At 38.9% G+C, this 26,085-nt stretch overlaps 1 protein-coding gene across 9 annotated transcripts in view; it reads left to right on the forward strand.

The window, feature by feature from the left end:
• The window catches only part of MAGI2 (membrane associated guanylate kinase, WW and PDZ domain containing 2), a 1,338,650-nt gene that overhangs the window by 1,175,343 nt on the left and 137,222 nt on the right, over positions 1 to 26,085 (forward strand). For 5 of the 9 annotated variants that reach the window (XM_036863218.1, XM_036863220.1, XM_036863227.1 and 2 more), the window contains 4 exons: positions 689 to 878; positions 9,001 to 9,042; positions 16,050 to 16,141; positions 22,497 to 22,689. In XM_036863218.1, the coding sequence (XP_036719113.1) occupies positions 689 to 878; positions 9,001 to 9,042; positions 16,050 to 16,141; positions 22,497 to 22,689 (517 nt within the window). The remainder of the gene's footprint in view (positions 1 to 688; positions 879 to 9,000; positions 9,043 to 16,049; positions 16,142 to 22,496; positions 22,690 to 26,085) is intronic. The other 4 variants (XM_036863221.1, XM_036863224.1, XM_036863219.1 and 1 more) reach the window with 3 other exon arrangements.

Consider the following 26,085-nt stretch of genomic DNA (forward strand, 5'->3'; position numbering starts at 1 on the left):
GTGAATCAAAGAAGGTAATGTATATGAAAGAGCATAGTATTCTACAGACCGTTAATAAATCATGATGGTAGCAGCAGCAGCATTTTGGAGAAGAAACCACCAGATCAGCAGTAAATGAGGCTTCGTAGAAGATTTTGAACAATTCACAAATCCCAAAGGGTTGTATAATTACTTATAAACTGTGAGGAAAGTGATTGAATGTTCAAGTGTAGGAGGTGGTTCGGATATGCATAGGTATCAAATGGATGCATGCAGACTACTTCATCTTCTTCTTTAGTAAAAATGGTGTAATGAATTGGGGCCATCTTAGAAAAGGAACAATACCATACAGTCATAAGCACAGATAAATTATCTTGAGATACATATTGTCTTTATTTTATAGGGAGAAAAAACAGACTCTGACAGATTAAGTGATTTGCTGAAAATTACTAGCTAGTAGGTGACAAGGTTATGAAAGTTTACATTCAAAAGTCAGGCAACACATATATTTATAACCATCTATGGTGCTTTATTATATAGAAATAGAATCTCTCAAGGCACTTACACCAAAGTTTTGAATGTTTTTTGAAAGAAAAGTCTACAGGGCAAGAAAGTCAAACTTAAAGGTGAGGGCTGTGGTATGTGACAAAGGTAACAGCAGGAAAGAATTCATTGTCAGTCATTTTCTCTGTTCTCTTTCACTTTCCAGATAACGGACCGATGGGAGAATCAAGGCAGTCCTCAAACGAGTTTATCTGCTCCGGCCATACCGCAGAACCTGCCCTTCCCACCCGCCCTTCACAGGAGTTCCTTTCCTGACTCAACAGAGGCCTTTGACCCAAGGAAGCCTGACCCATATGAGCTCTACGAGAAATCTAGAGCCATTTATGAAAGTAGGCGTAAGTGAAAGCCACAAAAAACAAGAGTGTATTAATAACAGCTGAAGCCCTGACAGGAGATATATTGAGGCTGAAATGATCTGGCATGATTTTATATTCTGAGGTTCAAAACGTATCTCAAAAGTAAAGCCAGCTGATCGAAACTTTTCTTTAGAAAAGAAAGAAAAAAGCCTGTCAACTCAAAAAAAGCTTATATCTTTTGGTTTTAAATTTTGTTTCCTACTTTTTTCCCCCTAAGCCCCTGAGGAAAATCAGGAATGTATTTGGGAGGCCAAGGGTGGGGAATAGGGGAAGAGGTTGCTAGTTTTATTTAAGCCACCAGATAATAAGAAGAAATGGTTGGGATTTTCATGTCTAATCTGATTTTGAGTCTGAAGCATAGATTTCCTTAGAGCCATGAATGCAGTCATTGAAGATTTTAGGAATGTGAGTAAAATGTTAGCCAAGTCCTTCCAACTCATAATGGTGAAAGTAATGGTTCCGAAAGCAGCACAGAGCAGGTGCCAATCATTTCTACCTGAAACTTCCGCTTATTGTTTAATGCACTGGGACCCATTTGAAAGTTGACTCGTAAAATATCGTGTAGGCACTTGTCATCCTATCTGAAGGTCTTCTAAAATTATTTCATTGCGCTTTATAAATATTAGAAAACAAAGCTTTTTAATATTGCATATACATTCATTGTTCCTCTTTCCACCATCTCACAGGTCATCTCTTTTGAATGTTAGAGGACAGGAATCCAAATGGCATGAATGTATAATATATGAGGAGAATACACAGTACAATATGAACTTGAGTAATGGATTGAGAAAACTAGCCTAGTGAGAAGGGTTTGGTTCCGGGCACTCCCATTTACGGTCTGCTGATTTCCTTTGTTTTGGTGTTCCGCCAGTGTCTTCTTTCCAACTTTATCACCTGAAGCATGAATAGCAAGTTTTAAATTGTGTGTTATCTCAGAGGATCTCAAATCTGCTTACTCTTTGATGAGCCCAGGGGCTGAGAATTCCACCCCCAGCTGGTAAGGGGAAAAGTAGACATATCCCTTTGCCCATCCTCTACAACTCTCTGTAAAAGTGATTTTGGCTGATAAACTAGTTAGGACAGCAGGCCATTGAGAAATCATCTTTATCAACGTGAACCTCCACCACCCCACTCCTGCCACTTTATAAAAATAATTGGCTATGTCAGGGCTACTGTATTTGATTCTCCTCCTTCTGGCTGAACGACTGAAATGTCTTTAAAGGGCTGTACAGTTAGAATGTTTTTGCTGTGATAGAATTAGAACAAAGTAGGCATTTTTCACTGTATAATACAGGGTATGAATTCAAGGTATTAATGGTCATTATACTGAAAAAACTTGAGAAGATTTCAGCACAGTTCTTAATACGTTTTCTGCTTCGATAACCAAGTATTTATCGAATACCCACTTGGCCCTCAGTACCATGGGGAGATACCAAAGTTGAGTAAATGTCCTGCTCTCACGAATTTAACTGGGAGACAAAGAAGAATACGTATATAACAAGTAGAGATCAGGATACAGGCGAAGTTCTAACTCAGAAGGTGGAAACATATCATCCTCCTGTCACTGGCTTGTTGAATTTTGTGGTTACCTGTAGGGAGCGTCAAGAGATGCTTCCTCCTGTTTTTGTCCCTTCATTAGTCATTTGTTCCCATCCTTTTGCTGTTTTCCTGACCAATGCAAGGCTTAGTATTCGGACAAGTCACTGTTGGTATTTATTCCGTCTTTTCTCTATGGTGGTCTGATGCTGGTTGTGCCCTCAGTTTGTGAGCAGGAATTGTGCATGACCTTCTTTTTCAAACCTATAAACAAATTCTGATTTCTTTAGCCAGCCCCTGCAATGCTCCTTTTCTTCATTGCCTTTCCGCTCCTCACCTGTAACAAACCTAGCAAACCGATCCGCCTTAACCTCCCGTGACTTTCTTTATCAGTCCTCCTCTGGGAGCTCTGTACCCCTTTTGCTTTGCGTCTGAAGCCACTCGAACAACAAACACCCTGACTGCCCTCGGAGCCCTGCATATGCCCTGCGGCTGCCTCTCTCATCTCACTCCCGCTTCATGCTTTCTCAGCTCTCTCTAATGTTTCTAAGGTCACAAAAATGTTTTCAGGGTCACGACTCTTAGGAGCCAAAAGAGGGCAAGCTCCATTTCCTTTCCATCCTTCTCTTTCTATCCTGTTATTTCATAACCTAAATGAGTGTGAATGAAACACAGAAATCATGTCAAGGTAAGAAAAACTCTGCCCCGAAGATTAAAGAAACCAAAAAAACATGGCACCACTTTCTCTAATCTCTGGATAGCTAATCGGTTCAGTCTGTTTTTCTCAGTTTCACATGCCAGGGTCTTGATAGAACAGAACAGACCTTTGCCCTCTATATACATCCTGTTTCCAAGTGTGGAAAAAGTCTCATTTAAATTTTTAGAACAATGCTAAAAAAAATGTTTTGTAATGAATGGAGGGAAACTCAGTCTATCTCTCAGCATCTTCAGATAAGGTTTTCTTTTAATGACCGTGAAATGCTTGCATCTAAACAAAAGACCCATATTTGAAATTTTGACTGTGAACCACTCTATTCTTATTCTTTTGAATTACATTCATAACATTTAGCTTTGGCTCTATTTATTCTGTGTCCCCAAACTTTTTCCTAGAAGAAGAAATAGTGGGACCACAGAAAGTACGGAAGGGAATCCTAACCAAAGCTGTCTAAACCAAGTCCTTTGACATTTTCCCTAACCTGTAATGATCTCATGGTATCCTCCTTTACAACTAGGTCTAATGCTGAACAGATTTTTTGCATTCACTGGGTTGCAGTAACCAGATAAAAGAATGTACCTCCACCCACAAGCTTCTGCTATACAGAGCTACAGAATATTTGTTATATCCAGGCTGTCAAGAAGTATTTGGATTCAAATCACTAGTCCCCTGCAAATGATGGAAATTTATCAAATGATGTAAATGATGCTGTGCCTCATTTGGCTCCTAATTAGATTATGCTGACATTTTAATGTGCATGTACAGGACATCTTAATAAAGATGTATTCCTGAAAAAAAAAAAATGCTGTGATTTTAAACAAACAAAGACAACCGTAGGATACTAGAGCCACAGGAAACAACATGGCAAATACAAGCTTACGAAAGACTAGAAACACCTCGTGTCTTCATAAGATCTTCTTATGATGACATGGGACTTGAGAGGAAGAAGATTCTACCACCCAGCAGGCAAGGCAATGCCTCTGACTTCAGGGCATCAGGCAGAATGCCCAGAGGTGGCATCTTCAGGCTCCACATCAGTCAACAAGAATGTATGAAACACAGTATGTGTCTAGACTCTGCTGCGCACTCCACAAGAGAAAAATCGTGAGACATAATCTCTGCTCACATGAAGCTTACAGTGAAACTGGGGACAAAAACATAGGAAAGCAATTCCTGAATGACACTGTATTATATAACAGAGCAAATAATATCAGTATTTTAACAAGGGAAATGTACAGTAAATATAGACAATAGTTTAAATATAATTAGACAATTAGACCCATAGTTTCTCGTTCCATGTGCAAAATTAATATTTAATCAGGAGAATGTCTTGTGTTAAATATCTTTTAATTATCAAAAATCTCATTAGTTCTTACTGGAGAGCTCCACGCAAAAAGAAAAGTTTTCCCGATTAACTTCATTCCACCTAAGCTTAAAGCTTGTATACATAATAGAAGAACCATGCCTAAATAGTCCACAAAGAAATTTTGACCAGTGGCATTTCTGGGTTTTCATGTTAGTTATTCAAGCTTGACCCTATTATCATTACCAGCAATTTCCAGAAAATAGCAAAAATCTACCCACCTTCATCTCTATCTAGTACTTTTAGATAAATCTCACTTTCCTTTGTGTAATAGCCTCTGTTGATAATTGACTTCTTGCTGTTTCCATTACATGGATTTTTTAAAATTGAAAGCAGAGAAAAATACCCACCTTTGTGTAATGAGATAAGCCATGCTATTTTTTACTCCTCCTTTTCCCATAAATCTCATGAAAGAAAGACTAATTTTCTTTGCAGTTACAAGAGGAAAGGCTTGAATTGTTTCAGTTTGTATGCTAACATTTTAACTGTTGGGCTCCGTACACCATTTCTAACGTTGGGGGGAAAAGACTATTTCTAAAGGCCCTCACTGCTTTCCACCCTCCCATCTCCTCCTGTCATTCTTTCTCTATATGTGATTGCATCATTGCTTCAACCACATATGTCTCATATGATAGGAAACATTTTATAATGGCCTTCTTACCCATAAGACTACATGTTGCCAGTTTGCCTGAGACATTCCTGCTCTGCATTGTCCTGGCATAATCAATAGCTCCCGTTTCACACTCCAGATTGTCCTCATTTGAATGACCAATTATATGACTTCCCTTTACTACGTAGTCTGTTAAAGAGATAGACATCATTACTGTCCAAGAAAAGCATACATCTAAATTTGAATACAAATTTTAAAGCCTACTCAGATAAATAATTTCTTTCAAGCTAATTTATTTGGCTCCCTGAGTTTTTGTCCATACATGTTTTATCCCTAATTTTAGGTAAAGACATATGTGGTAACTTGTTTTGGGAGCCAAACACCCAGTGAACTCCTTCCATACCCAGAAAACTATACAGATGTGCAAGTCTAGAGCACGGCAAACTAAGTAGGAAAAGTATGGCAGTGAGGCCTTACTCATTTAAGTGAAGAGAAATTCTCATTCTTATCACAGAGAATAAATCAGATTCATCACCACAATAATCACAGGACCAAAAGGGAGTTAATTTTGTCTGTCTTTCTGCTCCTAAGGAAGACTGTACGCACATAACTGCAGAAAAAATGCCTATCCTGGCTCCTCTTTTTAATGCCAAACAAGGCAATACAAGGTGTTTCCCAAAGAAAATGAGTATGGCTTACTTTGGAATCTTACAAAATAAAGTTTTGATCATGCTAAGGAACTTGATCATTTAGGAATGAGGGCCCTGTCCTGCTGCTTCACTTTTCTTTAAGTCAGACTTATTCTAAAGTTTTATCTTGTCACCTCAGCTCATGGGACCATTTCTTGGGCATACTTCCCACTGCAGCCTCAGAATCTGGAGCAGACAAGCTGATGAAAACCAAAAGAGACAGAGAAGAAAAATCCTTGTTCCCTGAAACTCTTCCCTAATGATTCTGTCCCTTGGTAGGAACCCAAGCTGAATTATGACTGAAGTTGTCCAAACTTTTTTTTCTTCACATTGAACCTTGGTTATTATGAATAAACAATTTATGAGGTACAACACGTCCATACTCCTTTGCAGTAAGACATCACTCAAATGTAGATCGTAAAAGTGTCAGGGATCCGTATGGTATAATGTGCCTTCTGGTAGGACCTCTTTAGAACAGAAATTCCTCTGGAATTTCTTCAAAATGAGCTCACACAATCAATCCTTCTTTTGAGAAATTAGGAAGCATTAACCCATAATAAGCAATGAGTATTGTACCAAAGGTGGTAATCAAGAGTAACCACAAGCCAGTTAAAGAGCATAATGGAGGAACAAGACTGTTTTTAATACTATATCTGAAATGAAATTATAATTGATAGCTGATCAAAAATGGACCACTGTGTTTGTCACGTCTGTGGCCTTTATCCTGCACTTTTGTTGTTCATTGTGGAATTCTTTCATTGTTCAGTATTGTAATGTGCATATAATTCATAACTTATCCCAAATGGGTGGTGGTATTTCTAAACCATCTGTTTTTTTCTGCTGCTCTTTCCTTGTTATTAGTGAGCAAGGGTTGTAGTCTGCACTGTCTCCCATCCTAACGGCAGAGCTATTTGGGAAGCTGGGGTGGTGTAAAAATACCGTCCACTGCAGCACAGCACTCGAGACTCTAAATGGAAACTGATGGTGGGAACCATAACACATACGGTAGATGCATTGTGCTCAGAACCAGAGCTCTGAAGCCTGTGCAGGTGCTTCTGCTTGAGCCTTCTTTTCTCCATTCTCCTTTGCCCTTGTGGTTAAATACTTAACACAGTCAAGCTGGAAACATCAATAGGTTTAGGGAAGGTTTTGATCAATTCATGGCTGCCATAGCTGCGCAGCTATTCAGTGATCATGAAAGGCTACCTTGGCTTCTAGGAGAACATCTACATGTCTGAACGCTGCTAGATCAAGCCCTGGCCAAATGTGCTTGGACACTGCTGGTGTCCAGTGGCCTGTGGGTGGTCCAGTACCACCCGCAAATGTTCTCTGGAGCACTATTTTATTTTAGTGAAAAATCAAAATAAGATGATATGTAAATGTTTAGACATTTTTATCAGTGACTTTAATATCAGAATCATAAAAAGACCAGAAAAATTTAATAACATTATCATTTAAAATGTCCTCAACTGTACCATGAAGGTTAATTTCCTGTACCTTGTTCAGGAAAACCGTTATTGCTGTCTTGAATATAATATATGTTACGGTTTGATCTGTGAAAAAAAAATTGCCTTTCAGTTGGAGTTTCTGATATATCACATTATGCGTCACTTTGCAGTTATAGTATGTTGATAAAAGAGATCAGTAGATCCAGTTAAGTTTGTTTGCCATTTTTCATATGTAAATTTTAATTCGGAAATCTAATTTCAAAAATAGTATTTCTGAGTAGCTTTGTAAATAACTGTGGTATTATATTTCTAACAGTTCCTTTTAATAGAGAAAGAAATAGCTAAGTAATAAAGATAGTGAAATAAAAGTTAGGTTGGAGACATGTTTTTCCCATGTATTTTAGAAATTAGATTCAATCCGTTAGCTTATAAATTTATTTCATTCAGTAGTTTAAAACTTAATGCTCCGGGAATCAGGCGGGGGATAAAACGGGGTGGAAATGTGAGAAGTAAACTCTAAAATCAGTCCTTGATTGAAAGTTATTTAGTTTGTCAAAGCATTTTGGTGGTAGCACGAGTTGACAGTGTAACCCAAAGTACTTCCACGAATAAAAATGAGGCCATCGGGGCTGCAGTAAACTGAGTCTAATTGCTGATGGCAAGTAGGTCCTAGTGAGATTATGATAATGTAAAGTGTCACCTTTACAACTAATGGAAATGTTTAGAAGGGAGCAATCTCCCATCCCTGTTACAGCTCCATCTTTATGATGAAACGATATTTCTCAATTCATAATCTTAAGCAGTCACAGTAAACATGGAGATTTTTAAAAAAATAACAATTCTGCTGGAAAACTAATTTACTGTGAAAAGACAGATCGCCTGGAAGGGAGTCTCATTCTCCTCACCATGAGTGAGGCTAGCTGTGCGGGGTACCCTGGGGAACAGCCTCATTATCGCCCTCAAGAGGCTTCTATTTCATTTTTTGTGTTGAATAGTGTAGAACTCTTTATTCAAAGCAAACAAAGCTCAGTAAGAAAGCAATCAGAATTTGGTCTTCTTTTAACTTTTTAAGTTTAATGATAAAATACCCATTTTTTTCATAGTACTTCATATATATATTATGGAATATATATAGTATTTTACACTCATGTCCATAAACTTCTATGTTATTTGTAGCATACATGACATCATAGTTCTCATGAAGGATCCCTATGGCTAATATAAACCAATTTTACTCAACTACTTATACATAACTTCAACTATCCAAATAATTGTAAGTGTCAAAATATTTGGACTGGTGTACATAAATCAATGTAATCATTGATTGAATTTTTCACTTTTCATTTCAGTGTTTGATGGTACAATATCATAACATGATTTCAAAGACCTTTATTTATTGTGTGTATATTTGGGGTTCTGGATTGACTTTACTTTCAAATAAGCATTCTTATAATGAGAATCAAAGCTTAATGTTTGGAAATAATGACCTTTTTTTCCATTCTGATCTAAAGGAATTCAGATTTTTGCCTGCATGTGAAAGAAATACATTTACAGACATATTCATATACATAAAACCAGGTAAATCTGTCCATTAACTTCCATAGATTTTAGAGGAAAAAAAATCATTAAACACGAGAACAAGAATGGGAGTGAGTTCTAATTGAAACCAAAAAAAAGTAAAGATGAATTTTTAAATGCCATAAATGAATTTCAATTTTAATTCCCCATTTTCCCATCCAGAACAAGTGCCACCAAGGACCAGTTTTCGAATGGATTCCTCTGGCAAGTATTCTTCAGTACTCACAGTCCTGTGAATGAAACGTCTTCCATTTTGTGTAACAAATCATTCTTCTGAGTAGTATCAGTTTATTAGTATATAATCACCATGCTAATTTCACTCACCCGCATAAGCATATATTTAAGGTAGAGGGCAAGTCTCACCAAGTTTGGCCTGATGGCTGCCAAGGAAACAAACAAACAAAAGACAAAGGAAAATAGTCGTATTCATTAAGTTCTTTCATAAAATGCTTTAGTAAAAGATTAGATTCAAAGCCAGGTACCAAAGAAAGCCACCAGATTGACTAAATCCACACTAGCCAATACAGAAGTTTCTAGACACATGTGGCTATTAGGCGCTTGAAATGTGGTCACTCTGAATTTGGATGTGCTGTAAGACGTGTGTAAATCCACACCGGATTTCAAAAACTTAGTACAAAAAAAAAAAAGAGAAATGTATATCTCATTAATTATTTTTTAATATTGATTAATGCTTAAATAATATTTTGGATATATTAGGTTAAATGTATATTATTAAAATTGATTGTACTTATCTCTTTTTGCTTTTTAAAATGTGGTCAGTAGAAATGTTTAAATTACCAATGTAACTTACATTTTGTTCATTTTGGACAGCACTGGACTAGATAAATAGAAATAAGAAGCTAGAGTATCTCAAGAGATTTGCAATTTAGACATTTCCGAGAACTTATTAAAAATATTGCTAACGTAGAATGAAATTCTTTTCACATCAACTAAATACCTATATCAATTTAATTTTTTTAAACCATGCCAATTATAAAGTGCTACATTTCAATAGTATTTTAAGTTAGAATAGAATAGCGTAGTTTCAAGTTTAAGAGCTTTTAGTTATAACCAATTAATTTACTTAAAAGAAAAAAATTTTGACCTAATTATTCTGAAAATAGTTATTAATTTGGTTTGGACTGAAATATTTAATGTTATGGAAATGAAGGAGGTAAAGGAATATTCAGATTTTCTTACTCTTAGGAAGTGCTTTGAACAGCTGGTTAGACCACTGGATGGAAAGTGAGAACACTGAAACAATTGTAGAAAAGAACGTTTCATAACAATAGTACTATTTCAGGTCTGTGGGCTCACAGCACACATCTCTAGAGTGTTTCCATGATGACAGCTCATTATCCATCTCAGCATGTTTTAACACCCCTTGGAGAATATATGTGCTTGAGATCATTTCATTCTGTAAGTTTCCATGTCATTTTTTTTGGATATGTAGAAAATATGGCAGATGTTGCTTAGCATTCTGTCCCCAAATAATGTCTAAAGTATTTGTTTAGCTTGGTCTGAAAATGTTTAAAGCATAATTATTCTTAGTATATAAGAATATATGACTGTAAACTCCTTGTAATTTTTAAGAATATCTTATAACCAGAGAGAAACTGAGACCTAGTGATTACAGCTGCAAAATGAAAGCAGGATTTAATTTGAGATTCTAAACCTCAGCTTCCTGGCCACAGCAAGCACGTTTCTTGAAAATTTCAGCTTCTGAAGGTACTTTATTTAAAAACAAAAGAAGAAAGAGAAGAACTACTCAAGAGCTTACATTACCTTGATATATACATTATTTGAAAGAGAAAAGTTATAATGTAGTTTGAGTGTATTATACTACTATGCAATCCAGATTTTCAGGAAAAGAACCAATCCAAATATTTTGTTCAGTGTCCACACAAGTTAGGAAACTATTTTGGAAAATTATGACTCCATCCAAAATAAGTAGAACTCCTATACTATTTCTCATATTTATAAAATGTTCCTTATCAAATTATGTGTCATGATTTTGACTCAGATAAATTTATCATAATTATAAGGTATTTTATTAACTTTAGCTGAAGAAGATGCTTAGGTATAGAGGTAAAATTGACAGTAGGAAGTCCTAATGTAATTATGAAGCTAAGCGAAAACTCAGTAGTAGAATAACGCTGTGGTTTATTAGGTACACTAGATTGGCGAGTATGTTAAAACAAATTCAAGAAACATTTAAGCAACTCCTACATGCTGTGCATATGGAATATTATAGACAGACAAAGATAATTGTGCCATCACCAAGGGAGAATGTTAATAAGAACAATGAATCCATAGTCAGGACCTTTGAATGAACAATCCCACCCAAAGACAAGAAAACTAGGGTGTGGAGTATCACAGAAACCAAGAGTAGAAATCACTTCTGGAAGGAGACCTTTTCTTGAAGCAATAGAAATCAGGGGTCATAAAGGGTGCATCGACAGTATCAAATGAGACACAGAAATCAATCAGAATGAGCCAAGAAAAAATAGCCATTGGATTTTGTCATTAGGATGTCATCAAAGACCTTAAAGAGAGCAGTTCAGTAATGCCAAGAGAACAGAAACCAGACCGGCAGGAGTGAGTCAGACATGAGAGAGAGTGAAGGCTTCCGTAGAGACCACTCTTTCAAGAGAGAAATGGATGGGGAGAGCAAGGGAGTATTTCAGATGGGAAAATCTGAGTTTATTTGAACACTTTGGTTATTTGAAGAGAACCAAATGGAGAGTGGGAGATGGCTTCTACTTTGGCTAAAACGTGTCTGGCCACATTCATATTACCAAAGGTATAAAGAGAAAAAAGTAGAGAGAAGGGATTATTTTAAGACAAAAATGTGTTAGTTATTTACCTGGTAATGTTAGATTCGAGCAATAAAAACTATTTAATTCCTGTTTAACTCATTTTGTATCTAGAGTGCATTGGAAATCCAGATGCCAAGGACTTTTTTTTTTTGTCAGGGACATATTTAATAACCACCTTTGATTCTTGATTCCTTCTTCATACTGTCTTTTCTAGATCTCTTTCCAAGGAAAAGCCAAAAGTTTAATACTCTTTCAAGAGGAAAAATGGAGTGAATTCATTCTCTGTGTCAAAATGTGATAATAAGCCCGTGGTGCTTATGTTTAATTAAAACATGAAAGGGGATTCAAGTACCAAAATTTAATTGATGAGTTTACAGCAGCATCGCATGTGCCAAATTAATCCATAAAAATGCCATTCTTTGCATTTTTGAAGCTTGAATCCATTCACAAAATTAATCAGTTGTGTTCAGTCACCCATCCTTTTTCCTGAAACGGTGCACAAAACCGTGTCTTTCAAAAGCTAGACCAAGGGTACATATAGCATGTGAAGTCTTCCTGGCGTCTAAGTACAAAATAAGAATCAGCTTTTGAAATTCTGTTTTTCTTTATTATGACGGAGGTTACCCTGCTACCTGGATGTAGCTTGTTCAATATTAGTGAGAGCCCAGGATTAATCAGGACTTGTAAATTCCATTTCTGTAGCTTGCCACCGTGGTCATGCGAAGTCCCATCTGGGACGAGGATCTTAAGATGCATTATTTCATAATGCCTGAGGATCCTAGGACCCAACTTCTAAGGAACAAGCAACACTGGCCATGGCTAACCGTTGAACACCAACGTCCAAAGAGTTTTCTGACCCTCTTAGTCCAGTTCTTCACAACGACTGCCTCATCTTGAGTTGCACCAAGAAATGCCTGAGAGCACCCCTGACAGTTCTGCAAAAAGGAAAAAGAAGAAGAGAAAGAAAAAAGAGCACAGATACAGACTAAACACAAAGAAGAGAAAAAAAAAGGGATGTTGGTAGGGGCATGACTGAGTGACATCCAGAGTGACTCAGGTCCCACTAGGTGTCCCCCAGACCCCTTCATCTAACAACCTGCCAGGTGCATGGTTTGCAAACCAACTGGAGAGAAGAGTGAGGATTGTTAAATTCTATAACAGTGGGGTGAAGAGTTGCCCTTGAATTTCTTTGCTTTAAGTCCTTGCAGTGACAGGGGAAGAGATAAAGCATGATAACAATCATTTTAAGTGTGTCATCAGACCAGAAGAGCAGCTAAAGGAGAGTATCAGAAACATCATAATCTTTCAAGAGAGCTAACAAAGCAGGAAGGAAGAAGAGTAATGTTTCCAGCTATGTGCATATAGTTTTAGTTATTTTCTAAAGCCAGATTCAAATGGGTGGGGGGAGGGAGGGAGAAACAAAGGAAAAATTCTGTTTCTGAAAGCTCTTATTTTCCTTAAACAATAACAAAAAAAGAAAAAGAAAAGAAAAAAGAAAAAAATAAATAAACTGCCTTAAGGCACAATCCATCATTTAAACTTCTTTTTCCAGTTGACTATTTCTCTTAAGTTTCCATGCCCTGCAGCCTCTGAGTCTATGTTCAGAATTAACAAAAAAATAAAGAGTAAATTACATCTGCAGGCACACTTCTCTAACGGGTCTCTTTTTGCCTCTCTACGGGCACATGTGCCATGAAGCTGGCCATCTTGGCCTGGAAGAATGGAGGGTGAAGATGACATGGTTGGCATATATCACCCTATATTTGAAATCAGAGTGGTCAGGGCAGTAGTCAGGGGATCGAAGTGTCACCAAAATGCACACAAAGAATAGGGGGAAGGAGGATATATTCCCTGCTTACATCTTCAGAGTTCTTCAGAGTTAAGTAAAATTAACTAGCAAACATAGATCTGTATTTTTCTCCTACATATAAAGGAGTCCTGAGTCATTCATTAAGGAAAAGCTTTCCAGTTCTCCCAGGAATCACAGCATCCTCTGACACAAGACAGCTCCCTTGTACCTTGGCACATCTCAAAAATGCCATTACTGGGATTGTGACGATTTCAGCATTTCCTTGGGGGAAAGTTTTCCTTAGCAAATAAAATGGATCACACAGTAAAGTCCTTGTAGAGCTCCTCATGCAATATGGATTGGTGCTGAAGCCACTGGAGAAACAATTTCACACTTACCATACTCAGCAGCAATGCAAAAATGAGACTATCTACAAGTAAATGGAACGTTCTGGTTAAACATAGGCTAGCTGTATCATTTTGAATGTCGAAAGTATATCGTGCTCTCTTTGTGATTTTATATATATATATATGGTCTCGAGTCCTCTAAACTTAAAGGAACCTAGAGAAAAGATTGACGTGAGCAGCCATATGACCAAGTTTTAGAGGTTTGAACGGTGACTGGGTATTATCTGTCACCCTCCCCTCTCCCCTCGCCTTTCTGCCTCTGTTGGGAGAAATACACGTACCTGCCATGACTCTGTAGGGCTGCTCCACTTGCCTCCAGAGTCCTGAAGGTTTAGCACACACCCCAGTATGTGATTTCATATATAATGTTGTAGACCTCGGAATAAACTGAGTTCAAAAGTCAGTTGAGACTTGTAGAGTGTAGGGCAAAGTTTTCATTTTCCTTTTACCACTCAACTCTAACGAAGTGTTTAATAGGAACTGAATTTTTCTAAGTTGTCGTATCTTTAAAATATGAATGATTATACAATTCATAAAGGATGACTAGTGGACGTGGAAATCCAGTTGGTTATTCTTCTTTGAGTTTTATATTCGTCACTGAATGGGAAAGACTTTGGTTATACGTGCATCTGGTCGTAAAAGGGCACGAAAGTCGTAGAGTCTTTGACGATGTGGACATATATACATACGTACTTATATGGCTGATTCAGCTTTTTTTTTCCTTGAGAACACTAGACACACAATCAGCTTATGCCTACATTTCAGAAGTGAGTGACTTGCCTTTCACATATCACTGGAAATGCTTAGCTCAGGTTGGAGGGCACAAAGGCAAGCCCTGTTCTGTTGTGTTTTGTTTACTGCATCACTTCAGCAGCTCCACTTACTGTAGAGTCTGGAAAAGATTTGCCTGGCCATCGCTTATTGAGTGTCTCTCTCAACTATGGCTATTACTATATACCCAGATGGCTCAGACATAAGCTTCCTATCCCATGAGGATTCTCCTCTGAAATCCCATCCCAATTTCCAAAACCATCCTGCTTAAGCAAGGAGAATTTAACTTAATACTTGCATCTATCAGTTCTAATACCTCCTTTAAAGCATTAAGGCCCAAAGATCACTAAATACTTCTTAAGCAAAGGATGGCATTAATAAGCATTCCCCAAAGTTGCTAATCATTGATTAACATCCTAACAGTGGCCTTGAAAGTATGCACAGCCGAGTCATGATGGAGACATTTGCCCCTGGGGAAGGTTCAAAGGGCCAGGGGCAGGGGGTAAGGTTAAATCATATTTAAATCATATTCCCCTTAAAAAGTTAAAATATTTCTCATGGTTTTAGTTTATTTATTCTAGGGTTGAAAAAAAGAAATGACAGAAGAGTTTCCCAGCTTATTTTTAAGTACATTTCTGTTCTTTCAGCTAACTACAGAAAAATATCCCTCGTCTAATTTATTTTGAATATGTTTATGGAGTCAGTAGTGAATCTACTAGTGGCTTCCACATTTTAAAATGTTTTGGGGATAAGAGTTCACGTAGACCCAGGCAAATTTCTGTCCCTAAGTTATGAAAAACCTAAAGGAGTTTGTCAGAAAATCAAAACTTCACCCAAACCTCAATAGAGAAAAGTTTAGATTTTATCTTTCCTAACTTTAACAATTTTAAAAGAGACACCTTCTATTAGGTGTAAGTTTATATCCCCCTCCCCTACACACACTAAATGGGGACACATCAAGTCATAAACAGCTATTAGTAAATTACTAAGTAGTCCTTTACCAGGTACTTCCAGGGCGTTGCCATCTGTTCTCTCATACTTCTAAAACAATCGTTCTAGTCAGAGTAACATCGCCAAAGTGACAGCCAATCTTCTTGAGGGCAATCTCAATCCTTTCAGGAAAATGAAGAATTACGGAGGCATTGATTTTTCTTTTCACTCAGAAAATGTGTGTGCTCTTTCTGCCTGTAGCAATACCCTAGTAATGCCCTTGGCTGGTCAGTGCTAATCCAGAGACTACCTAATTTTGGAATACCTACTTTTTTGTTACCATACATTTTTTTCTTATCCTCTGTGCTTTTCACCGACTGTAACGGCACTCTCATTAATCACACCCACAAAAGTAATCCATCATCAGCATGTTCAGTCCCTCGCGGGTGGGGGGGAGGCAGGACTCGTCACTCAGTGGGGTCTCCTCTATGCCAGGTCCGGATTACAAGGAGCTGGATGTTCACCTTCGCAGGATGCAGTCTGGATTTGGCTTCAGAATCCTCGGGGGAGATGAGCCTGGACAACCTGTGAGTTGAATTCTCTTTATTTCCACACTTTGGGTTATATCGGGTGTGTATGGGTGAAGGGAAAGATCATTCAGTATGATATAAAAAAAGAAATCTTTTAGGACTCACATAAACATTTTTTGAGGTTTGGTTTGTTTGTTTTTTTCTTGGTATTTAAGTTTTCAAAACATGCCAGTGTTTCCATGCCAATATATCATCATACATCAATGCACATTTCATGAAGAGAGGGACATTACTGTTTCTTAAAATGGATTGGATTCCTCTTGACTATTTCAATTATTTACTTGTATTGGACCCCTGGTCTCTCTGGGCAGCAGCTCACAGGTAAACATGCAGTATTACAGAAGATATATGTGAGGAGATGACTTGGAACAGCAGAATTGTGTATGTTTTCTATCAGAACTACAGGGGAGAGAAAACACAGGGAAGTAAAATCAAATTCAATGCTGCAGAATCTCACCAGATTTGAATTAGGGGATTACCGTGAGAGAATGTCCACGAAGTCAACTTCAGTTGGCACAATATTGGGAATTTGCGAAGGGCTCTGGAGAAAGTATGTATATAATACATCAGAGTGACTGCATAAAATAACAATATGCATTAATATACAAAAAAAACACAGCAAAGCGAGACTTGTGAGCATGTATTAAAATAACAGCCATAAAACACTCATTGTAAAAGACGTGTCTTAAGCGGTACCCAATGTGACTATGTCAGGTTCATAAAAGGTTCATAAATGGTCCCTAAGCACTGAAATATGGTCAGGCCCCTTCTCATACATAAATACAAGTAAAAGATTAAACTATAAAATAAACGTAAGGGGAAACAACAAAGTTCCGGTTCTTCCCATAATGCTTACTTCAATACAGTCTTGGAGGTACACAGTTCTTACTTTGCTGGACTCCTCCCACCTCCATAGGTTCATGCTTTGTCTGCTTTGTGGGTAAACTAGCACCACATTCGTAGCCCCGTCTTCTCTTCGCCCGTCTCCCCCTCTTCAGAGATAGAAGGGGTTGCATGACTGAGTCACAGGAAAGGCATAGTGTCAGCTGACGCCAGAAGGGGAAGGTCTAGCTGATCTTGGCCTGGCACAGAAACTATAGAATTGTTACCCAAATGGAACACATATTGCTCAGAATGAAGCTCAGGTGTTTGGGTGCAGCCCGTGGTTACCACCCAGCCTCAGGACAGCGTTCTGCCGGGTCGGTACACAGGTTCCCAGGTTCCCAACCCTTCTGAACATTGGCTTTACACTACTGAGTCCTTTCTCCCCTCCAGTGGGCAGGCATTCAGTATTTATGGTAAACCTCTTCAGATTACATGTTTTGCTGGTTGTCCTCATTGTGTTTAGATTTACTCTGGTTTATTCTTTCAATTGAATGATTTAAGACACGCTCTGGCTGCAAGTTACAATTCTGACAGTTAAACGATAAAGTTAGAAGCCTAAACCTCCCTGAAGCATTCAAAGCCAGAGTATAGTGTCTTGAAGACCAGAATGTTGCACCTCAGAAAGATTATATCAGGAAGGGTACGTCTACTGTAAAGATCTCCCACATGCCTTTCCTTCCTGCTTTCCTCCACTGTAAGTCCAGAGATAATATACAAACAAAATGCACTAGCCTCAGTTAATTGCTGATGTGCTACAAAGGGAGAGGCACGTGACGTGACTTGGTCCCCACCCGCAGGAGGTCTCATAAATTATATCAAATGGGTTTCTGCCTTCATATAGACGAAATGGTATTGACATCTCAGGGTGCACATTAAACACGACAGCACGGCTTTCGGCAAATAATGAACAGCAGGACTCCAGCTCAAACAAGCGTATGGGCATTTTTTCCTGCAAGAGGAAATAATTTTCACAGTTAAATAACAAAAGAAATAGAAAGAAATGAGAAATTGCCACAAAGCAATGAAAATGGGATTTCCAACTGTGAGCTGCAAAGACATGGGAAGGCATTAAGATGGAAAGGCTTGGAAAACACTGCAGTGGAGAAAGGCCTGTGTGGAGAAAAACTGTTCGTGGAAAGAGAGAGGCGATGATAGACAGGGGCCTTGGCATGCGAGTCTGGTGCAAACTTGCGGAAGAGTTTCAGGAGGCTAGAGCTGGAAATCTGCTTGCCACCTTGTCAAGCCACCCTGGGCTATAATTATTGCAGATCAGACCTGCTGGGTTTAGACCGACATTAGGTAGTGTGGGAAAGAATTAAAGGAATTAAAAGGACTGAAAAGGTGGTTTTGGTTTTGTTTGTTTCTTAGTTTTGGTTCTCTTTTTTGTGTTAGTTTTTTCCCCTGGCTTACGGGGATATCAGCCACTTGAATGTGAATTGCTGTTATTTCATATCAAATACTTCATTTTGTTCTGTGCCTTCACAGCCTTTAAGATAAAGTGAAGTTGTGGAGTTTTTGATTCTTTTGGTTTTTTTTTTTTTTTGCAAAAGATGGTTGGAAAGATAAGGCCAGGTCACTTGTTTGGGGGGTGTCTGTGTGGAGGGGCCTTTCTTGATCTGTTTTGCCACCAAGCTGTTCCTTCAGGGCCAAAGCAAGAGAGGCAGGATAAAGAACTCCTCCAAGGGCAATGAGAAAGCTGATGCGTGGGTCCTCAGAGGTTGAAGGATCCAGTGAGGTCAGAGGGATGTGAGGAGTAGAGCAAGGCCAGTGTTGGCTGGGAAGGCTCACTGGCCAGTATAGCCTGATGGGTCAGGGAGCCCAGGCCATGCACTCAGCAGACCTGGAAAGTGACCAGGACGATGGGGCAGGAGGCTCAAGCCAGCCGCCTGAGAGAAAGTCCCTCAGCGGACTTGGAACGTGACCAGTGAGACCATAGCTTCTGTGTCCACTGGACCAAGTGAGAATACTCAGAACCTTGCTACTCAAATCGTGTTAGATCTACAGACCAGAAGCACCCAACACCTCCTGGGAGCTTGTTAAACATGCAGAATCTCAGGTTAAACCCCAGGCCTGTAGAATCAGACTCTCGGGGTAGATGCAGAATTCTGTTTCAACAAGCTCACGGTGCGATTCATGTGCACCCTAAAGTTTGAGAACTACTGATTTAAAGGATCAGATATCCTGAGGTATGTTTTCAAGAGCTTAGGTGAACATGTATATATGGAAGTCAATATGAGTTAACAGTGCAAGAAGGAATCATAGATTATCCTATCCAGATAGGAAATAAACTACTCAAATGTGTCAAGTGTACAAAGCATATTCAAATTAAAGGAAAAAAAAAAGTTGTGGGTTATTTTCTTTCCTGAATAGAGAGACACATAGAGCTGGCAGTGAAATACAGGGCACGAAGGTGTAAATTGGCCAAAGGCTAAGGAGCAACAGCAGCATGAGAGGCAGAAGCAGTGACGGCGCACGTGGTCAGCCTCTTCCCAGCGGCAGTTCCTGAAGGAAGGAGCAAGTGTAACTCCTATATGTAGCTCACGGACGAGCAGCTCTAATGCCTGCTCCATTTCCCCACGCTGAGCTCAATTCAAGTTTCGTTCATACCTATGACAACCTTTCTTTGAAAAAGGTAGAGGGTGGATTATACAATGTGATTATACAATAATATATATATTGTTAATAATTTTACAATACTATATAATAAGCTATGTTGAAGTATTATATTGAATACACTATTTAGAAATAAATATGTAAGATTTGATAGAACAAACTAAAGTTTGAAGATTAAAGCTTCAAGTTTAAAAAAAAAGTGTATCCAGTGAACTTCAGTCTTTGCTCAAATGTCAGCTTCTCATTGAGGCCTGATCTAACCTGCCCTAACACCACCTCAGCTGCATAGCTGACACCCACCCACCATCCTACTGTGCTCTATTTTTTTCATAGTACGTGCCTGCTAGCATACAACATAATTTTTACATTTATTACTGTCTGACCACTAGAATGGCTCTATAGAACAGGGATTTTTGCTTATTGTTCACTGATGGATTCCTAGCACCTAGAAGTGTCCCTGGACTCAATGAATATTTGCTGGATAAATGAATGAATTAGCGAGGAGAGTACTTCATATCACAGCAATAAAACAGAAAAACAGATGTTTTACTGGGGTTCTCCTTTTAATGGATGATATTAAACTAGTAACACAGAAGATAACTTCGAGAGTATATCTTTGCTGTTTTCCTACAGCAGGAGAGGAATGAGAATTTTCCTATGTGAAATTTTGTTTTTACTATTTTTGTAGAGTGCCCAGTTGCAATGGTAGCTCTCTTAGTTGTAACCTATTTTTTTAATTCCTTTTCATCAGTCAGAATCAGAACTATAGCTTAATGTTGGTAATTAAGCTAAGAATTTCTCTAGCCATTTTTTCTCTGTTACTAGCTACAAACTCTCCCACTGAGGCATACAGGAAATCTAAAGGTTGAAGCATTTTCTTTGGGCTAACCCAGGTAAATGCAGCTTTTCATGGGGCAGTGGAGGAACATAAACATTCATTTTAACTGGCTTTTGCACAAAGCACTTAATAAATCTTTGAAGTGCTCCATAGCAGGTTGAGTCTTTTGAAGAATAGATTGTAATATCTTTAGAAAGAAACTCATAAATTCAGGTTGACAGGACAATAAGGGAAAATGGAAAATATCAGAAGCATGCCCGACTGCTGGGCTACAGCAAATGGGCACAGCCATTTGCTATAGCCCAGCAGTCCAAGGCCGGCAGTGTGTTTCCTGTGAGAGCAGTAATGAATCAGTCGTCAGAGCACCAATATTCAACAAGGAAGCAAATCTACTCTCCACTCCCCACCCTCCCCCAAGAATAGGGGGAAAACAGCCGCGTGGTAGGGAATTTTCATTCCTATGGATAAAGAGAGCTATTCAGTGGACCAAGGCTATGAAGTCCTCAGGGAGAAAAAGAAAACTCTCCAGACCATAATTTTGCATATACCTGAGGAGGTCTGGGCATTCAGATCTGTGCTGACAGGCCACACTGAGCAGTGTGACCAAGTAAGAAGGAATCGTCTGCTGCCAAACCTGCTGACACACAAGGCTGCAGGTCGTGATGGAGCAACTCTGCAAATTAACTGGAATCCACAGATCTGAGATTTGAAAGAAATTAGTGCCTGAAAGAAATCAATCCGTGAGCAAGGGATCATTTGATAGAGACTTAAAATACAACCTAGAATATAGCCTCTGTAATATTATCAGACTAATGGTAACCACTGCCTTCAGATGCTGTGAGGCTAAGCCACTTGGCAAAAGAAAAACTATTCTTTTGAACTCTATTGTCCATGAGTTGGAAAAATTGTAGATTAAATGGCAAAACTAAAATATTTAGTGCTATTAACTTTCCTCTGAGAAAGAAAAAAAGCCGTGCTAATGGACACTAATTTGAGTGTTTCTAATGGGAAGTAGGAAACCTTACATCGTTATGCCTTGTATCACAGTCCCTGGTTCAGGGATTTATAACAATATGCACATTTCCCAGATGTGTACCTCCAAATTTCCTGGTGTGGTGGCCACCTAAACAGCAGAAGCATTGCAGGGGACAGGCACAACTGGGGGCATCCTTTGTGCAGAGGAAGTGCTCTAAGAAAGTATTCAAAGAAATGGAGCAAAAATCTGGAGGAGATTTGACTGTTCTTAAAGTACATCAACTGTCCAGGGAAGGCCAGCCATGACTTCTGCTTTGTTTTGTTTTGTCCTTAACTCCAGCTTTTGAAAGCAAAGCAAAAATTAAAAGATAAAAAACACTTTGAACCTTTATCTGAACTTAATAATACACAGCAGGTAGTTTCCCCTGACATTTTTCAAGCACTCACTACGTGCCCTGAGCAAAGTTAAATGCTTCCCATGCACTATTTCATTCGCTTCTCCCAACAACTCCATGAAGTAGGTCCTATTATTTTATTTCCCCATTTTTGCAGGTGAAGAAACCGAGGCTTGCGGAGATTGAAAAGCCTTGCCCACGGCACACAAATAAAGAAGTGGAGCTAGGATTCCATCCCCAGTTTGTTTCAATTCAGAGCCCATGTACGGTGGCCAATAACATCAGATTATTTGGGGTTAAGGGTGATAGCTTATGAACCAGTTAGCAAGTGTCCCCCAGACTTCATGGCCATCAGGAGCAAGTTCAAAACATTTATTTCTCTAAGAGGAGTTAGCAACCTGGAAGAGTTAGGAGGGCATCCTTTCAGCCTCTCATTTTTCATTTTTCAAGTACATGTTCAGATTTGGGGCAAATTCCCCAAATTTACAAAATTTACAAAATTTACAAATTCCCTGTAAACAGGGAATATAAACAGGGAATAAAATCTTCTACTGAGTTACTTGGTAGGTAAGTAGATAGATGGCAGAAAGGAAGGAAGGAAGGAGGTTTGAAACATAAACACCTTTTCTTCTCACTGCTTGTCTAGATTTTGATTGGAGCCGTCATTGCCATGGGATCAGCCGACAGAGACGGCCGCCTACACCCAGGAGACGAGCTCGTCTATGTGGATGGGATTCCAGTGGCTGGCAAGACCCACCGCTATGTCATCGACCTTATGCACCATGCAGCCCGGAACGGGCAGGTCAACCTCACTGTGAGAAGAAAGGTGCTATGTGGAGGTATGTAACTCAAGCCAGCAGCAAGAGTTGGGGGTTAGGTGGTGAGATGCTTTTGTGAGTCAGGGTCAGGACACTGGAGACAACATTTTAAATCAGTTTCTATATTATATGAGGGAAAAGACCAACCTCGATATGCCACATGTAACTATGATGTTGAAAGTGCAGATTTTCACCCCACTAGTACATTTCTAAGCAATCTTTGAGGCTGACATTTTCCATGGAGTCATTAAAAATTTCTAGCAAAGCCTGAAGCTAATTTAAGTTGTGTATGCTCTTTGCTTTTTGGTAGATGCTAGGTATAAGAAGAACATTATAATAGTGAAAAATATAGCTTTTGAAAATGTTCCTCATTGCGTTTACAAGCCAAGAAACACAGCATTTTGATACCATAAAAAGGCAACTAGGATGGAAAATTAACTTCCTTTATAGAGCCTGATAAAAGGTAACAATAAAATGATTACTCTGATTTAGAAAAATACAGCTGTATGTCACTCTGAGAAAGCACAATTCATGTAACTCCAAAGTTATGAAACAGAGAAATTAGAAGTAATTATTCCCTTTACAACCTTTACAGCTTCATAAAAGGATCCACCAAAGAAATACTTTTAAAAGTCAGCCCTCTTAGTCATATTATGATTCAATTTAGCTCTCTTTACCATCTCTCAACCCCCCCAAAAAAGATTTCTGTTTATAAGGAATATGTCCATTACAAGCATTATACTGTTTTTTATCCTCTGAGCACTCAGTAATATTGGGAATATTGTCCCAAACCGCCTGTGCTTTGCCCTGTGAATTACAGGAGCGACAGTGCCAAAGATGTTCTGTTGTCACCTGCCCCGGTGGCCTGCTGGCCTCTCTACTCAGCCCTGGACTGCTCCTCATACAGAATGATCAACACTGGAATTAGGAGGGACCTTAGAAAGAGCAACGTGAACTCCCTTGTGTTACAGATGACAAACTGAGGCCCAGAGGTTCAGTCGATGTCCTGGTGGTCTGCAGTGAGTCAGCGGTCATGCAGAGACCCATCTCCCAAGCCAGTGCTTCTTTCTTTACTCTACCACCAACCCCCTGTCCAGTGAATTCAAAGACATTAGACCAACCTTTAGCAAATGTCACTCCCTAACATAGGGAGTCTTCCATATGTGCTATTACCATAACACATTTGAATTTTTAAAAAAGGGCCACCAGCTAATCACAGGCTGTGAATCACTCGAGAGGATAAGGCTTATTAGTCGAACTAAAAATCCTTTTCTATTCAAATCTAGAAACTAGATTTTGAGCAAGAGCTATCACTTAAAAGGGTAAGTCAGAAGAATTATCAGCCCTTACCAGTAGAGACTGCTGGAGATCTTGTATTATGGAGGTTTTGCTAAGAGGTGCCATTCGTCTTCAGAAATTCATGGCAGACCACTTGACCCAGTGAAGTAAAACACCTTGAATTATGCCTTAACCTTGGGCGAGATGCCCCAAGGAAGACAGTGTTTGCTCAGTTAACATTTAACTGTCTCTCACACTCCAAAGTGATTTTTAATAAAAAGTTTGCTGTGCTATATGTTCTGTAACCCAAAGATAAGTTTAAAAATACTGATTTACAAGGAAATACACTGCAAAGTGCAAAAACTAATGCACCAACATAATTTCATGCTCTCCTTGCCACCAGCTGATTATCGCAAATTAAATTTTGTTCTAATCAACCCAGGCTATTGGAGTGTAGGCCAAATGCTTCAAAAATGTATTCTTGCAATTTGTGGATCATGTAACTTCCGTGAAGATGCTCTTTGCTGCAGTTCTTACCAACTTTACTCATTTAGGCTTTCAAGTGCATTTCAAGTGCATTTAATTTTTGAAAATGTTCTGCTGCAGACTGCTCATTCACACCAGGAGAGTTTCCAAGTTAGTTCAGCCCACTCTTCCTTGAAAGCTTCATGAGTATTGAAAACGATTAAGTTCAGCAAAGGATACTTTGATAGTAAAGTCAATGCCTAGAAATAGGATGGAGCAGATTTTTTAAACGGGCCTAGGAAGACAGCCTTTCTTCATAGCTGCCATTTCTCCAACAGTGAGAAGAGGTAGCTACCAATGGATATGACGGCGGATATGCCATTTTAAGGGTTCGTGTTATCATCGTTATTACGCTTTCTTAAGCAAATGCAGTGGGAGGTGCAAGCCTGGCTTATGATGAGATGATTCAAAGCTGAGGGGAAATGAGTAATCAGATTGTGAAGAGACAGAAGATGAGCGAGAAGACAGACAGTGTCACCACCTTCTTGCACAAAGGAGTAACGCAGTGGAAAAAGAGGTGGGCAGAAGGGAGGTCAGCCTTATGCTTTGCCTCCGCTCGTACAAATGTCCTGCCTCACCTCAGAAGACACTGGGCACTGGTTTTCTAGTTGATGCTGAAGAGAAGAAAAAAAAAAAAGCATTAATTATGAGAGATACAGACTGGTTAGTTACACTGGGCCAAAATTAAAATAAAAACCTGCTCCAAAGGTTAACATACCAAAAAAAAGTGTACGCACTAAAGCTAGAAAGGCAAAATTTTCAATTAGGCAATAGCAAACTAGATCCTCAAAAGTGAGAAATTGTGCATGAAAACGTAAAGGATAAAGGATGAAAACATCCAGTAATGTATCCAATTTTGTTTACCAGATAATTTTAGCACAGATCTTGCACCTTAAACTAGTTTTGAGAGGTGTCTTATCCATGCTACCAGCTCCGATATTTAGTTATTTTTTCCCGAGGATAGTAGAAGAGTGGCTTTAATTGTTACACTGAAAGTATAAGTATTTACATGTTTTGTAACTCAACTTTGAGACGTTCAGCATAGTGACACATTATTTTGAATACATACGATTCGTCTGAGAGAAGAGTGTCTCTGAGGAATTTCCGAAAGTATAAATCTAGAATTGATGTGAAAGAAAGTTTTATGACTTAATCAAAACATGTTAGAGTCCGTCTTAAAGCTATCAGCATCTTTTTTTTCTAACACCTAATAAGGGAAAGTCTAACTGTTGGCCTGATACTGAGAAAGGGAACGTTTTCTTGGCAGCTGGGTGAAAAGTTTAGCCAGTGTTCTCTGCTCCTGGTTACTATACTTTCTGTCAATTCTAAATACAATCCCTTACTCTTTGTCTATGAGCATGTCACCCATTTAAATAATTTGTCTGCCTTGATGAACATAAGACAGGAGTGCAGAAACTCAAATTCCTGCAGGAAGGCCAGCCCCTAACATGGGCAGGACCCCAGCCTGCCAGGCACCACAGGGGTGCACTACGCCCGCGGACACTCCAGTGCATGTGTCCAAGCTCTACCACACACATACCCCATTGCCTCAGCCGTGCTTCAAGACAAGATTTGCACATCCTTCCAGGGGACAGTCCTGTGAAGAGAGGCCCA

Source organism: Balaenoptera musculus, chromosome 9, assembly GCF_009873245.2.
Source record: "Balaenoptera musculus isolate JJ_BM4_2016_0621 chromosome 9, mBalMus1.pri.v3, whole genome shotgun sequence".
Taxonomy (NCBI): Eukaryota; Metazoa; Chordata; class Mammalia; order Artiodactyla; family Balaenopteridae; genus Balaenoptera; species Balaenoptera musculus.